Source organism: Setaria italica, chromosome VII (genome assembly GCF_000263155.2).
Source record: "Setaria italica strain Yugu1 chromosome VII, Setaria_italica_v2.0, whole genome shotgun sequence".
Classification (NCBI taxonomy): domain Eukaryota; kingdom Viridiplantae; phylum Streptophyta; class Magnoliopsida; order Poales; family Poaceae; genus Setaria; species Setaria italica.
This window is the reverse complement of record NC_028456.1, coordinates 23,609,843-23,624,714: the sequence shown is the minus strand read 5'-3', so window position 1 is coordinate 23,624,714 and position 14,872 is coordinate 23,609,843. Positions and strand designations below refer to the sequence as shown.

The 14,872-nt window shown below is 45.1% G+C and overlaps 2 protein-coding genes across 2 annotated transcripts; both read right to left on the bottom strand.

The window, feature by feature from the left end:
• Positions 1-2,752: 2,752 nt before the first annotated feature.
• Positions 2,753-3,715, bottom strand: LOC101760489 (skin secretory protein xP2). Its single transcript, XM_004978048.1, has one exon. It carries the CDS (start codon positions 3,713-3,715, stop codon positions 2,753-2,755), a length of 963 nt encoding a protein of 320 aa, XP_004978105.1.
• Positions 3,716-4,658: 943 nt separating this feature from the next.
• LOC101754801 (probable E3 ubiquitin-protein ligase ARI8) lies at positions 4,659-12,951 on the bottom strand. The gene is made up of 15 exons (XM_004975999.2): positions 12,477-12,951; positions 10,305-10,429; positions 9,839-9,941; positions 8,909-8,999; positions 7,941-8,113; positions 7,448-7,552; positions 7,282-7,370; positions 6,731-6,838; positions 6,562-6,652; positions 6,368-6,457; positions 6,039-6,086; positions 5,853-5,924; positions 5,652-5,751; positions 5,443-5,569; positions 4,659-5,342 (listed from the first exon to the last, which is right to left on the bottom strand). The coding sequence occupies exons 1-15, from the start codon at positions 12,639-12,641 to the stop codon at positions 5,060-5,062; spliced, it is 1,770 nt and encodes a 589-aa protein (XP_004976056.1). The 5' UTR covers positions 12,642-12,951; the 3' UTR covers positions 4,659-5,059.
• Positions 12,952-14,872: the final 1,921 nt, after the last annotated feature.

The window sequence follows — 14,872 nt, the reverse complement described above, 5'->3', positions numbered from 1 at the left end:
AGGTGTTGTTTGGATCACTAGTCTACGGGCTAAACTTTAACCTCTAAACTTTAGTCCTGCTGGGCTGTTTGAATCCATGAGCTAAACTTTAGTCTTTCATCAAACATTGACTGATTTGCCCCTCATCCCATGCACAGCTCAAGCTCAGAGACGGTTGAGAACACTGCAACAACAGATCACCATACGCCATGTAAAAATCGGCACCCGCTCTCCCTCTCCCCACCCAAATCTCCAACTCCTCCAACCTCTCCCCTTCTTTCCTGTCAGCGGCGACGGATCGGATTTACGCAGTCATACTGCCACGAGCGTCAGCCATGCTGCGCGGCAGCAGCTTGGGCAAGAGCTTGAACGAGGGGGAGGGGCCGGGCGGCGCTCAGGCGGTTAGGGCAGTTCCACCTAAAGGTGCTCCGCGCCGTCCTCGCCATGCGAACGCTGCTCCCACTCGCCGCCGCCGCGGCGCCGTTCCGCCGGAGGGACCGGTGGTTCCACCTCCCACTGCATGATCCGCCGCCACCGCCCGAGGCGACCGACTGCCTGGAACCGTTGGCGCCCCGGGAGGCCGCTCGTGGTGGACGTCTTCCTACCCCCCGTCGGCGGTGGAGCGGGAGCGAGAGCGGGAGGGGAGGTGGACTATGGCGTGCGAGCCCAGGCTGGACGCCGTGGTCGGCGAGGAGGTGGCCGTCGTCCCCGGCGGCGGCGCGACCGGGCGGGAGGAGCGCGGTGGCGGAGGAGCTTGGGCGAGAGGGGCGGCGGCGAAGAAGATCATGCGAGAGGGACGGGTGCGCTTGAGGATAGGGTGCGGGTGTGCTGGAGGGGCTACCGTGCGTCCAGCGCCCGCCCCGAGAAGTTTTAGCCCAGTTTAGAACCTCTTTGGGAGTAAAAAATTTTAGCTCAGATTTTAGCTATTTGCTCACTTTAGCCCACTTATTTGGATCCTCAGAACTTAAAAAATGAGCTAAAAGTGCAGGACTAAAGTTTTGCCCAGGGATCCAGACGATTCCATTTTTTTCAAAGCAAATTACAAGATCGAGCAACACTCCACCTTCATATATGCGATAATAATTAGGGTGCAAGTACCAATAGTATTAGCTTGTGCTGTTTGGCTGCGGCCGAGGTACTTGCTGCGGCTGGCGGCTGCGATGACGCGGGGCTCAGGGTGGCTGCGCCGGTGCTGATGGTGCGCGCGCGGCTAGGCTCGGCGGTGGCTGGGCTGGCGCCGGGGCCGTCAGATCCGCGCGTCCACCGCCGGGTCGGCGATGACGGCGTTTGCAGGTGGCTCGAGCCGGCCGACGTCGCTGCTGCCGGTGCGGGTTTGGCTCCGCGTGGCGGCCGCTGGGTCTGCCGAGAGCGGCTTTGCTGCGTGGTAAGTATCCCCCGGCCTGTGGCGGGGAGCCCGCGTCCGTGTCTGCGGCGCGAGCCCCTGGGCGACGGCGGCGCGAGCCTGGACGACGTGATCCGGGGCCCTACGTGCCGCGGTGGCTCGCGGCCTTGTGCCCTGGGTAGTGACGGCGAGTGGGGCCTAGACGGCAACGGCGGCGGCGCGAGCTCCTTGTTGGCGCGCACTGCGGCGACGCCCGCGGGGACGCTCGCGATTGTCACCGGCGTCCGGCAACGAGGTGATGAGTGGCTTCTTGATGTGCTGATGAAGTGAGCTCGCATGAGCTTCGGACGAAAGTTTTACCCGACCGTATGTCTGTGTGAGCAACGGCGGCGCCGTTAGGGCGTCGTTCCCTCTTGGTGCTCTCTGCAAGGTTTGTTGGTTGTTGGTTCTCTAATCTAGGTGAAAATCTTACTCCAGCTCGCCTTGGAGGTGTGGCTTTGGAGATCCTCTGGCCCGACATTCATTACTTAGGTGGAGTCTACGCGACAAGTTTTGGTGAGGAAGAAGATAAGTTTTTTGACAAAATGAGTCCAACATTAAGTTTCTATGCAGACGAGAGATGTGATGGATTGTTGCTGCATAAACACAATGCAAGAAATATGGGCGAAGAAGAAGATTGAAACTCAGTCTTCTAATTGTCTCTCTTTGTTTTAGAGTTTTCTTTCATGTGTTTTTAAGCTCCTCTTTTTTTAGATTATAGTCTAGTCTTTATAATCATTGGCTGTATATATCCACCATGTGTATATAATAGGCCAAATTTTATCCTTTATTTAAAAAACCAATAGTATTAGCGGATGTAGGAAGGAGCCACTAAAGTAAAATGATGGCAACACACATACATTACACACTGCTTCATCATCGCTGGTCTTCGTGAAATCTAGGTGAATATGGAGATCAAAGGTCTAGAAGTAGTGTTATTGACACAAACTAAAAGCGAGGAAGCAATTGTCGCTGGTGCTCATCGGATACCAACTCATCACACAACTGACGAATTGACGATCGCTGGACACCAAGCTAGCAATTCATATATTTGCGTTTCTTATGAACCAAAATCACACGTAAGCAATGTTTTTTTTTCCTTTCCGTATTCTTTCCGCAATACATAGTTTGCATATCATACAGGCAATACATAGTTTGTGTGTGTATCGTATAAAGATGCAGATGTCCTAGAGTTACTTAATGCAAACAACACATTCAAACCATGGATATTCAATTCAATATGCAAAAGAATTACTTTCCCAGGAATAAAATAATCAAAATGTGTTCTCCGTTGCTGCATCCTGATCTGCTACTCTGCTAGAGCTTCCGTTGCTGTGACAGGCACCGATGGACACAAACTTATTACATAGCTGACAGGTTCTCCTAGCTGTTCTAAAGAATAAGCGCGGCCGCGCAGAAGCACAGGGCAATCGCACCGAGCAGCCCCGATGCTCCACCGGGGACGGCGACGGAGGCAGAAAAACCTCCCGGCGCCGGGGCGGGCGCGTACGAGGGGTAGTAGTAGGGAGAATCAGAAGCCGGCTGACTTGCGAAATCACTCGGTGGGGGAGCCTCTTCGCCGACGCGAGCCGTGGCTGGGACCGGAGCCGGTGCCGTCGCTTCGCCGTGGTGCGGAGACGGCGCATCTGCCGCCACTGACGAACCGTGGTGCTGCGGGCTTGGAGCTCTTGCCGGCTGCTTGGCGTGGACCGGCGCCGGCGCTGGAGCGTGGCTGCCGACATGGCTGTACGGAGTCGGCGCGCCGGCCGGCTGGTTGGCGTGAACCGGCGTCGGCGCTGGAGCGCCGTGGCCACCATGGCTGTAAGGAGTCGGTGCGCTGGCCGGCTGGTAGGCGTGAATCGGCGCCGGAGCTGGAGCGTCGCGGCCACCATGGTGGTAGGGGCTCGGAGCGCTGGCCGGCTGGGCGCCATGCCCATGAGCCGGAGCCGGCGCTGGAGCGTTCTGGTTGCGGTGGCTGTACGGGCTTGGAGCGCTGGCCGCATGGCTGCCAAAAGCCGGCGCCGGTGCCGGAGCGTCGTGGCCACCATGGTGGTACGGACTCGGAGCGCTGGCCGGCTGGCTGCTATGAGCAGGAGAGGGCGCTGGGGCGTGATGGCGAGGGTGATAATGATGCCGCCTTGGAACGTGGGCGTGGACCGGCGCCGGCGCTGAGGCAGGATGGCCGTAAGGCGCCGGCGTCGGCGCAAGGCCGGCACCTCTGGGGCCGTGAGCCCCCGGCAACCGCGCGGGACCCGGCGCTGGTGCCGGGGCGCGATGGTCGGCGTCCGCAGCAGACGCCGCGACCAGCAGCAGCGTTGCGAACACCACGGTCGTCGACGCGATCGGAGTAGCCATGGCGAGAAGCTAGAGGAACGCCGGCGCCTCGGGTGTGTGTTGCCGCCGCGGGCAAGCGCGCATATATAGAGTTGCGAACCCAAGGTTTGGCCTTGGGCGAATTGGTTGGAAACTTTTTATGGTTTTGGGAGGAAACAGCTTGTGCTAGTTTAAACACGGCAAGTTTTGATCGTCTTCTGGGGGCGCTGAGCCCAAATGAGGATCTGATTGATTCGGCCGCAGCAAATCAATCAAGGCATTCCTTACGCAGGCATATCAATCAAGGCGTCACGTAATTACTTTCCAAATGCGAGATCGCTAGATTATGGTATTCTTTTGTTTTACTCGATTTTTGGGATTCTTTTGATTACTGCAGAGTATCTGCTTCACATCCTTGTGTAATGCACGCACACATTTCTCTGACTATCCCAACCGTCCACAAATGTGGCTTCTAAGATTAAAAATTGTCACAAGTATAAAGTTTTTTTTTCCCAAATCCACTAAAATAGTCAGGATCATGTATGGCGTCAATCCTGAATTCTTTAGGATAGAATTACTGTGATCTAGGTGCTTGATTGAAAGATACACGCGTCTGATCTCTCCCTGCTTAAATTGTTCCAAAATCTTATAAATCGTTGCGTTTTGTAGACAGACAGAATTTCTAGGGTAGTGTAAATTGAGGATTCTGCTGTAAGGGGCTGTTTGGTTTTGTGCCTAGTAGGCAGCTGTGCAGCCAGGCGGCGATCTCCACCTCAGGGCGGCGAGCGACGAAATCGTGCACCTGAGAGCTTTGCGAGGACCCCAAGCTAACAAGCCCTAAATCTAAGGAGATAGACATCAGCCGAGCATAGTGGTCGCCGTGTTCCTCGATGGTAGACTCGTAAGAACAGAAAACAGTCACAGCTACCACAATCACAGAAATCAAGAGCCGAAGACAATTGTCCCCTCGTATCCAATAGCTCTCTTGGAATTTAAGTAACAGGAAGACTAAATTTCTTTAAAATAGGTCAATGCATTATTACATTACAACAGCACTACAACAATTCAGTTCATTTGGCAGCGGGCACCTCCTGGGGCCCCCCTACTTCAATAAAACAAAACATTGTTACAGATGTGGATATACTTATATACAAATCGACCTGGATGCTGAGTTGAGGCTTCACGGGTGCTGTCAGCCGACAAACAATCGAGGATACACGAAAATCTACTTTCATAACAGTATGCCGCAATCCTCCTACTGATACCTCCTCGCTTGCCCCAGATATCAGTTAACACTTAAATTTCATGTATGCAGTGCATGACGGGGTAACACCTGAGGATTCGCAACCGAATAGAGTCCAAAACTCAAATGGGAACTGACTAGCGCTATCGATGTTGGCGGTCACAGGCCTGGCAGGCTCTGGCAGATTTGGGGTTTGCATATGTGCACTGATCGCATGTCCAAATGTTGCTGTCATCCACACCTCGGTTTGAGCCACCGGTTTTGGAGCTGGTGCTTGATGCCCTGTTCTTGCCACTCTTACTTTTACCACCAAGACTCTTGGAAGTTGCGCTTTTGCTGCATGTGCCATGGCTAGTGGAAGGACCTACATCATTTAATCCAGTTTCCAAAGCCCGGACAAGATTTTCAAAATAATTGCGAGTCACACTGTAAAACAAAACAAGATGTCAAATAATTTATATTTAAAAAATGAAGTTTTCTTCATGTCATCAGAATAGAAGGCAATAAAAAGAAGTAACATATATACCTAGTTAATCCAGCCAACTTTGTACGGAAATCATTGAAATCTTTTGAGGGAGATTCTGCTTCAAGGTATACTTGAAGTTCTTTCTCTGCGCATTGATGCAACCGCTCCAAACCTGATTCTGCCTCACCTAAATAAACAGAAACCAAGAATAAATCAGTCCAGTAACAGCAGTCTATACATGTTTATTCATGGAAAGCTAAGCTGCAAACCTTGCAGATATTCAAAGAACTGTCTTTTGGCATGTTCGTGCTCTGGCAGGTAAAATCCATACGCATAAGTCCACTTCAATACTCTTCTACATTCGACAATCTGCACATTGAAAATCAAAGCAGTAATGTGAGGGCAACAGGAGTTGTGATAAAACTAAACTTGGCTATGACGAACTAAACTGGGCAGTAATGAAGTAATACCTGTAACCATGCCTCTATGATGAACTTCAGCTGTGACTCAGGTTGGCTTTGTATGTCACTTAACTTTTCAAGCTGAAGAAAGATTTGGACAAGTCAGTGTTACAAATTTTGGATTGGTGAACAGAGGTAACTTCATTTTAAGGTAGCAAAAAGAGAAACATTATAATTATAATATTCAAACTGTACCTTGTCATTCTGCAGACTTTGAAGGTCCCCCAACGCTTTTTGCCTTGACTGCACCATTAAAATGAGGATATTTTAAAGTAACCAATAGCATGTTTTTCATCTGTAAGGGTTTATGTGCACAAGAACCGATATCTCAACAGACATCTACATGCACATCTCATCTGACCTTTTTTCCTAGAGAAACTATGGTGCATGCCTTTTCATTATTTAGCAACCAGGTATTTCTAGCCAACAGAACACTTAACGTGCATCAATTGTCGGCCTGAACTCCATGCTAATGTGAGATCTAACATTTGTTCGGGTCACTTCTTTCATACTCAACAACTTACCGATTGATTGGCTGCCCATCGTTCATAATAATGTGTATATCTCTCAAGGGAGTTCTTTGCCATTTCTCTTCTCCTTTCAGATTCATCATACTGTAGCCACAAGAAAGCAAAACAAAAGGTTTGAGAAATTTTGTACATGATCTAAAATTTGCTGATCATGGTGACATCTTAAATCAGAATCTCAGAATCCCTACCGCTCCTTCTTGCCTTGCTGACTCATAGCGGTTACAAGCATAAAATCCACCGGTCCTCTCTCCATGCTCTGACCATGGACCAAGACACAACCTGTTTTATGATAGAGAAATCACTTTTTATCATGTGTACTAAGAATATAGAATGTATAAAGGAAGAAAGATTGCATACCAGCAGAACTCAAATTTGCATGGAGGAGTGCATGTGATGTGCATGCATCCCTGATTTTTTTCAATAGGTCGCTTGCATTTAGGACAAGGCTTTGAATTAGCCAGTATCCTGAAAAACATAAATAAACAGTTTGCAAGTCAACAACACAGTTCACACTCGAACTACCTAAGGTTAACAGAAGAGAAACTATCTCAAGACACATCACACAGCCATATTTTTTACAACCTCAAATAACGGTGGACTGGTGGTTTTAGAATTTAGAGCATCATTATGCCACTAAAAGGGCATCAATTAAGCTGTAGTTTATATGTATGGACCACTGAACAACTTGATGTAGCACATGATTTTTTTTAATAGTCGAAGAAGCCAAAATATGCAATGACGCGCTGGCTCAAATATTGTACAGAGCTTAGTTGTCTGTACATGGGCTTGGTTTTTTGGCAACACCTTTTCTTAAAATTTGGTGTGTGTGGTTTGGGGTGAGAGGGTTGGTTGGTTCCAATTGGGCAATAACCAAAACGTCAGCATAATGTCCTTTGTGCCTGCTATACCAGTTCATATTCTCAGATTCTGCACTGTTCTTGAGGATCCACTTTGAAACAGTTGCACAGTCTACTGGGCGGTGAGCTTCCTCAGTGCACTGTAAAAGGGGAAAAAATTACAATCTTTAAGGTCTACTGATTACAACATGATAAACTAATCAGTCAAAGTACTCACGTTCCAACAAAACCCATATGAACAGTTACAGTTAACATCGTAGCTGCCACTGCCCATGACGAATTCCACTGCATATTCACATCCAGGAGCAGGACACCATTTTGTCTGTTCCACACAGCCCACTTTAATCAGCATGAGTTTTAGTTATGAGAAGTGTCAAACTAAATGCTGCCTAAATATGGCGGTCAAAGATAGTATCATACCAACTACCAAGTAACATCGTTTTTTTAAGTAATTGGCATAGTGTAAAGTGTAAATATTCAATCGTGGGAAGAACAAGATACCACAGTGCACAATTGATCGAAATCCATAGGAAATGTTGGCTTCCTTCTTTTGGGAAAAGGGGAACGCGAAGAAAACAGGTTTGGTTATTTATAATAAAAAAAAGATCATCTACAGAAGTGAGTGAATCCAAATATCAGCTGCACAGCTTTTTATTCTTCATGTTGTATGGTAAATGCCAACATCTCTACACCAATTTATATTAACTTACCTTTCTGTTATCTTCAATGTAAGATCTGCGAAGATATCGCCCATACTTTTCCTTATCTTCGTCATCAGCCAGTGCATTTATCATTTCTTGTCCAACAGCAGCAGCACAGGATGGATCAGGACACCTCAACATCAAACACCCTGGACCATCATTTATAGCAGTGCTAATGTAACCTGTCAATAGCAAAATGTCAATTGATGGTATAGTTCTAGTAAAAGATCAAAGGTAGAGTTCTTCACACCCATACTGACACTTGTGTAACAAAACGGTGCATGCAGAGTCTATTAGTATTACTAACCCTCCACCCCCCCCCCCAACAGGTGGTTCCTGTTTGTCGTTGCTGGGTGCAAAGCAGCAAACTCCCTCCCTTTTCTAGAAAGTTCTTATCATACGCATCTCTACCCAATTAATCTGTTTTTCCAATTAGATTATATCCAAATGCAGTATGGGGAGGTAAGGGTAAATTGCATCATGCTAAGGAGAAACTGAAACGAATTTCCACAACAAGGTCAGATTGTAATATAATGAATCTTCACTTAGACTGAAAATGTATGCCATTGACAATTGTTAGGTACTGGATCCTAGCGATCTCTGCAAAATTGTTAAAACAACTGGCGATAACTTTGAATGGTATAACAAATGATGTAACTGAAGATAATCAAACTGAAGTTTAACTGCTCTCAGATTCTTGTTTTCAAAAACTTTATAGGCAACTATGACATCAATCATAAGGGTATTTGCAAAAGTGATGTAGAAATAACAATGCCAGCAACGACTATTGGTAGCAGAACAAAAGATATAATCACTAAATATGGTATCATTAACTATCACCAATCAACACCCAAATATAAGGCTGGATAAGCAATTGCCATGGACCAACGGTTTGATATGAATGAAGTGGCATTCATTTCACACGAGTGGGACAATGTTTATATAACAATAAATATTTTAATCCCAAATTGACAAACCTCTCCAACAAGTACTGCAGAAAGGATGACCACATGCCGCAGCACTCATCGTGCCGCGAGGGCAACTTTCAAAACATATTCCACATGTCACCTGTTATGGTAAGAATAAATGCGTAAGAATCAAGGAGTTCAGAATCAAACTGTCCAGGAGCATTGAGTGTCTCAACTTTTTTACCCCAACAATTGGACAGATAATTATATGATTGTTGACATAATTGCTATATATAATTATTGCACATAAAAATAGAAGTATGAATTAAAAAATATGACTGACTACAATATATATGTTCCTATTTTATACACTTCACATACACAGATACATTTTTCCCATCATCCAATACTCAGCATGCAGGTGGGAGTGCTGACAGTCATATAGAAAGAAATTGTACAAATTGGGATACAATAATTTGAGTATTGATCTCCAGCAGACTCCACAGCCCATATTTATAGTACTAGCCTACTAGGATTACCAGGTTTCAATTGGAAATGAGGATTTTATCTCTAATTCTTCGTCTCTAATGAGAATTTGATCTAGTTCTAAAACAGAAATACAATCAGTGCCAAAAATTAAGATATATGCAATGGCTCAAAAGTAAAACAAAGAAGATTGCAACATCTGTTTGTACCGAGCGCTCTCAATGCTTACCTGTGCTCACGGCTAGTTTAGCGCCTAACTAATGCATTGGCATGCTATATCTTAGACACCAACTGCCTCCTAAAGTGCTCCGGGGCGCAAGCACTTGGATCTATTCTTAAGCCATGCACAAACGCATTCATGCCTCAAGCACTTACTTTGACATGAAACAGGCACACTTGCAACAAGATCAAAAGTAACAGCAGCAATAACCAAGAACTACTATATTATTCGGAGAGAGGAAGTGTGCATAGTCAACTAAAAGAACAAGTGAAACTAATGGTGCATGGGCATACTTCTCTGTCAGTTGGAAGTTCCATGTGCTTCTCTGGTAAGCCAACAACCTTGCGAACACGCTCTTCATCGGCAAACCATTCGTCATGCACCTTACTAACACTCCTGTAGGGTGAACACTAACATGAGGTAGTGAAAATAACAACACACAAAATGATAGATCAGCAACCTTGTGCTCTGAATCCATGCGAAAAGAAACAATGAAGAAGCGCATCTTGAAGCAGTAATTGATTTAATAAAACTTGAGTGCACTACTGTTAACGGGCTAAAGCAGTATTGCTTAACCTTAAGTGAATAGACATGAGCCTATAGCATAAGCTGTAGATGAATCACAACCCTGTATGCTTTACTTGCAACAGCTTGGACCTTAGTAGCCCATCATATGGAAACATTTTGCAAGGAAACAGAAGGAGCAATCTAAAATAGTAATATTTCAATCTTATGGCGGGTGAGGAGTGAGGACTATACCAGTTATAGTTTCGAAGAAGAACGCATGCTTCTGATTTAGAAATTGAAAGAACAGTTGAAACCCTGTTTATGTCATCTTCTTGGCACTGCTTGATATCAACTTCACTGAGTATGCTATAATTTTGCTGGGGCACAAAAAAATGACTGCAATGAGGAACACCTAGGACTGAATGAAGATAACTGATCAAGTGATCTAGCTTAAATTTTTAGCAAAGAGATCAGCATGTTATCACAAAGAGAATCAAATGTTAACTGCAACAAATAATTCTAATGAAATTCTTAGCAACACATTCTGGTTAGACAAATCAATATGATTACACTTTACCAGAAAAATCTAACACGTCACACGGATGTCCACATTGTTATAAGGTTGGTAAACAATGTATTTTTTTTCCAGTATCATGCTCAAATCACTTCCAGACTTCCCTGAACTGTTGGGCCTGGCAGTAGCTTCCCTAAGAAGACATTTAAAGCTTGTTTTGAACTGCCAGATTCTACAGAAATCCTTAATAGTCAACTTTCTTCCAGGATATCTATTTGTTTCGGTTTAGATGTGTTACATGATTGGCAAGCCAGAAGCATGAAACATAAGTAGATTTGAAGAATGAATAGAAGCTTCTCAAATTATTAGCTTGTTATCCCAAGCATCCCCAAGTCAATGCAAATTGGTAGGGAACAGGGACATTGGGAAAGACGTGCAGAAACAAGTAGAACCGATCTAAGCTACTCGACTTTGGAACTCAGACCGTTAAAGGAATTCAAGACAATGTATGGACATCCTAACGCAAAAAATTGTAACTGACAGGTAATGACTACAGTAGTTCAACATCAATGTCAAGCATCCATAGAATAATCCTGCCTATCAAGTTTTTTAGAATAATCCTGCCCATCAAGTTTTTTAGAATAATCCTGCCCATCACGTTTTTTAGAATAATCCTGCCTGTCAAGTTTTTTGGTTATCTGTTGCCAATTGTAAATGAAATTCAAACAGGCCGTAAAATAAACAAGACATAAGGATATTGTACATACATCTACATAGTAATAAACACAATAAATACCATAGATGAAATTCATCAAACCGAAAGTCGTACAGAACTAGGATATTGGACCGTGCTACTTGGACACGGACAAGGGTGTTGCAATCAAATACAGCTTCATATCCGCTTTTGCAAGTTGTTTTTGGACACAAGAATGCTACTCAGGTACAGACATGGGTACAGGACTACGACCTGGATCCAGCAATCAAATACGGAAAGTAAATGGGGGACACTGGTCCCCGAGTAACATTGGATTGGATTCTCCAGTCCCCAAGTGCTATCCCTCTAATCCACACTCCCTTAACCTATTGATGATGTGACAACATACTAGAAATGCTTGTTGTACATTTGGCAGAACAAGATGCAAAGCCAGGATAAAATTGGAAAACAAAGAAACAGGTGAAGATTTACTGCGCCATCATCAACTTTGTCTGCCCATCACAATTTTTCTTCAGAACTACACAGAACTGCACCCAATTCTGCTCTTCTGGTACAGCATGTTATTAAACTGTTTTGCACTCACCAGTTCTAAGTCCTAAATACTTAAAATGAATTTAGGCATAGAAGTACAGTAAATCTTTCTCTTTGCTATTTGTAGGGCGTCCAGAGTTTAAAATTTGTTACAGATTGCATGCCATTTGCAGCTCGTATACTATATGTAGTTTGGCATACAACAAGCGGATAAAGCTTAGCATTACTACACCTTCAAATTTCTATCGTGTAATCACAAATATTCTACACTATCACCACTTGGTGCACATAATTTTCATGGAAAGTTTTTAATTGTCTGTCCACAATGTGTTTGCCTAGTGCCCGACAGGCATTTTATGCACCAACGGCATCACTCCTACGCATGCGTGCAATTGATTGCGCAGGCTCTGGCTTGCATCACCACTGCACATTCGTATAAGGGTAACAGCCTATGCAAAGACCACTCACTCTGAGCCAGTGCGTCACGTCCCAGTCTGCGCTACTAAACTACGAAGGCAATGTCCCACACGTGCAACGCCTAAACAGACGTCTCATCAACCACCGGCTAGATTCACGACCCGCCAATTCTCACATTCCCCGCCCGGAAGCAGATCCGCTGCCACGCACGCCACGCATCACCACGCGGCAGGGAGCCCGAGATCACCTGCTGCCGGTGCGAGAGGAGCTCCCCGGAGTCGTCGGAGTCGCGGTCGGCGAAGTCGTAGTCGGCGTCCCCGTCGTCGCTGGCGGCGAGCCCGGCCTCCCCGCCGCTGTAGAAGTCGTCGTCGGCGGAATCGTTCGCGTCGTGCATGTCGTCCTCGGAGTCCATCCCTGCGCCGCCCCCGCCGCTCGCCGCCGCCGCGCGCCGGAGCCCCAGGAGCAGCGCGGATCGGGCGGATCGGAGCGGCGCCCAACACGAGGAGGTAGCAATCGGGGTAGGGTGACGAGGCGCACGCGCGGATTGGGGGGAGGCGAGGTGGGTGCGGAGGCGGAGGGGAGGGTCGGGGGTGCGAAGGAAGGATTGGAATAGGGAAATGGGGAAGAAGCGAGAAATGGATGGGTGGGTTGGGTTGGATTCGCTCGCGCTCTCCGTCTCTCGGTTGTAGAGGAAGCTGGGAATGAGAGCTTTCCTCTCTATTTCATACACCTTTTTTCTCTCTCCTTGTTTTTAGTCATGTCTAGTTTCTCTCTCTCCGTTTCCCTTTTCGGGCTAGTTTAGCAGCAGGGCAAATTAATCCACGGAAGAAAATTTGCAAACAAAATCCCCCACCAACGGGGAAGATAGCACCCGCCGGGGTAATTACCTTTGGAAGCTAGGAACATGGGGATTTTTTATTGGCTGCTTGTGAATGGAGATTTCCCATTCGCTTGAATTTTAAACATTATTTCTAAACATTATTTCCGTTCCAAATTATAAGTCATTCCAATTTTCTTGGAGAGTCAAAGCATCTTTAACATTCGTGATATCAAATAAGTACTATTAGGGCAAGTACATTGCTACACGTCAGCGGTCTCATAGGTCGTCTCATGCAGTGCCACGTAGGATTTTTGATGATGTGGAAGAGAGAGAGAAGGAGAGAGAAAGAGATCGTTGCTTCGCGAAACAACCACCTCATGAGCTAAATTGTAGGACTACGAGACAACTTAACAACCATTGTACGAGTTATTGTTGCCATGCAACTCATAATATTTTATTTTTCTTATGAACAAATTAAGGAATTATATACCACTACCAGACAACTTATAAGACAACCCATTGTACGGGTTGCCTGTTAAATCGTTTCAAGATTACGTGTCAATGCATGAGACCGCCTGTTAGACGACACCAATGTACTTGCCCTTAGTTTTTTCATTAAATATATTTTCATAGTAACATTTGTGATCCTCTTTATAATTTTGGTCAAATATAAAATGATTTGACTCTCCAGGAAAGTTGGAATGACTTCTGATTTGGAACGGAGGAAGTACATTTTATCAGGATATAAACATAGCAACAATATAATCCCCTGTCCTTTGAATAACATGATACAGTGAATTTGAGGACAAAATTTGAGTAAAACAAAATAAGAACAACACGACTAAGAACAAGAACATGAATAAGCCAGTAGATGGTAGCTCGATTACATAGAACTAGGTGCTGATGAGTGCTGCCATGAAGGTTGACGCAATTACGAAGCCTTCTTCTGCTTCCCGCTTACTTGCTCTGTTTCCTTTGCTGACGAAACTGACAAATGTCATTAATCTTCAGGGTCTTCACATAAAATTAATGCATATAATGTCAATATATCATCCAAAATAGCATAATCGTTGCTCCATGGTCTTCAAGAGTAACAAGTAGATGCTATTCCATGTAAGTTTAATCCATCTCGACCAGCACCAACACGGTTAGAATGAAACGACGGCTAAATTGATTCACACCATGTAACTTCTATATAGTACATGCAACTCAAAACAATCAAAACCAGCAATTAAAAGATTGCATCAGCCTCCAAAAGCCGTTGCCCAATAGAGGTGAATCACTTTTATATGATCATGTCCACAATTGAAGCTAAAAAAGTCTGAATGTCAAACAAGAAGACAAAAAAGTCCGAATGTCAAACCAAGAAGATAGAAAAATAGATCACGATACTTGGCATATCTGTGCCAGTTCAGAAAAAGAAAATAACAAAAAACCCTAGTTATAACCAATATGCATAAAATTGTATCAAGTCATATTATATCAAGCAGTAGCACATTCTAGAATGCATCATATCAAATATGCCGATCAAGTAGGGAAATGGTGTTGACCATCTAACTACCACTAGACACTAGTGGCACCGGCAGCAGTAGCTTGACAAACAATAAAGCAGATACAGAATATAGCATCAACAAATACAAAGGATAGCTCATCATCCTCTTCTTCCTCCTCCAACAAGTACAAATATCATATGGAAATATGGCTTCAGCCTAACTCATAAATAAAACCAAACACTAGATGCATCCAACATTAAAGCTGCAAGTAACAGAAGAATTGGATATTGTACCGTAGTTTTCTAGAGTAGTTTATTTGTAATGAATAAA

Excerpts from the sequence above, each read along its gene's own strand:
- LOC101760489 (XM_004978048.1), bottom strand. The coding sequence starts at position 3,715 with ATGGCTACTCCGATCGCGTCGACGACCGTGGTGTTCGCAACGCTGCTG.
- LOC101754801 (XM_004975999.2), bottom strand. The coding sequence starts at position 12,641 with ATGGACTCCGAGGACGACATGCACGACGCGAACGATTCCGCCGACGAC. Across the intron at positions 7,371-7,447 it reads CATATGGGTTTTGTTGGAAC|TGCACTGAGGAAGCTCACCG; the intron begins GTGAGTACTTTG and ends CCCCTTTTACAG. Across the intron at positions 6,839-7,281 it reads GAATCTGAGAATATGAACTG|GATACTGGCTAATTCAAAGC; the intron begins GTATAGCAGGCA and ends TATGTTTTTCAG.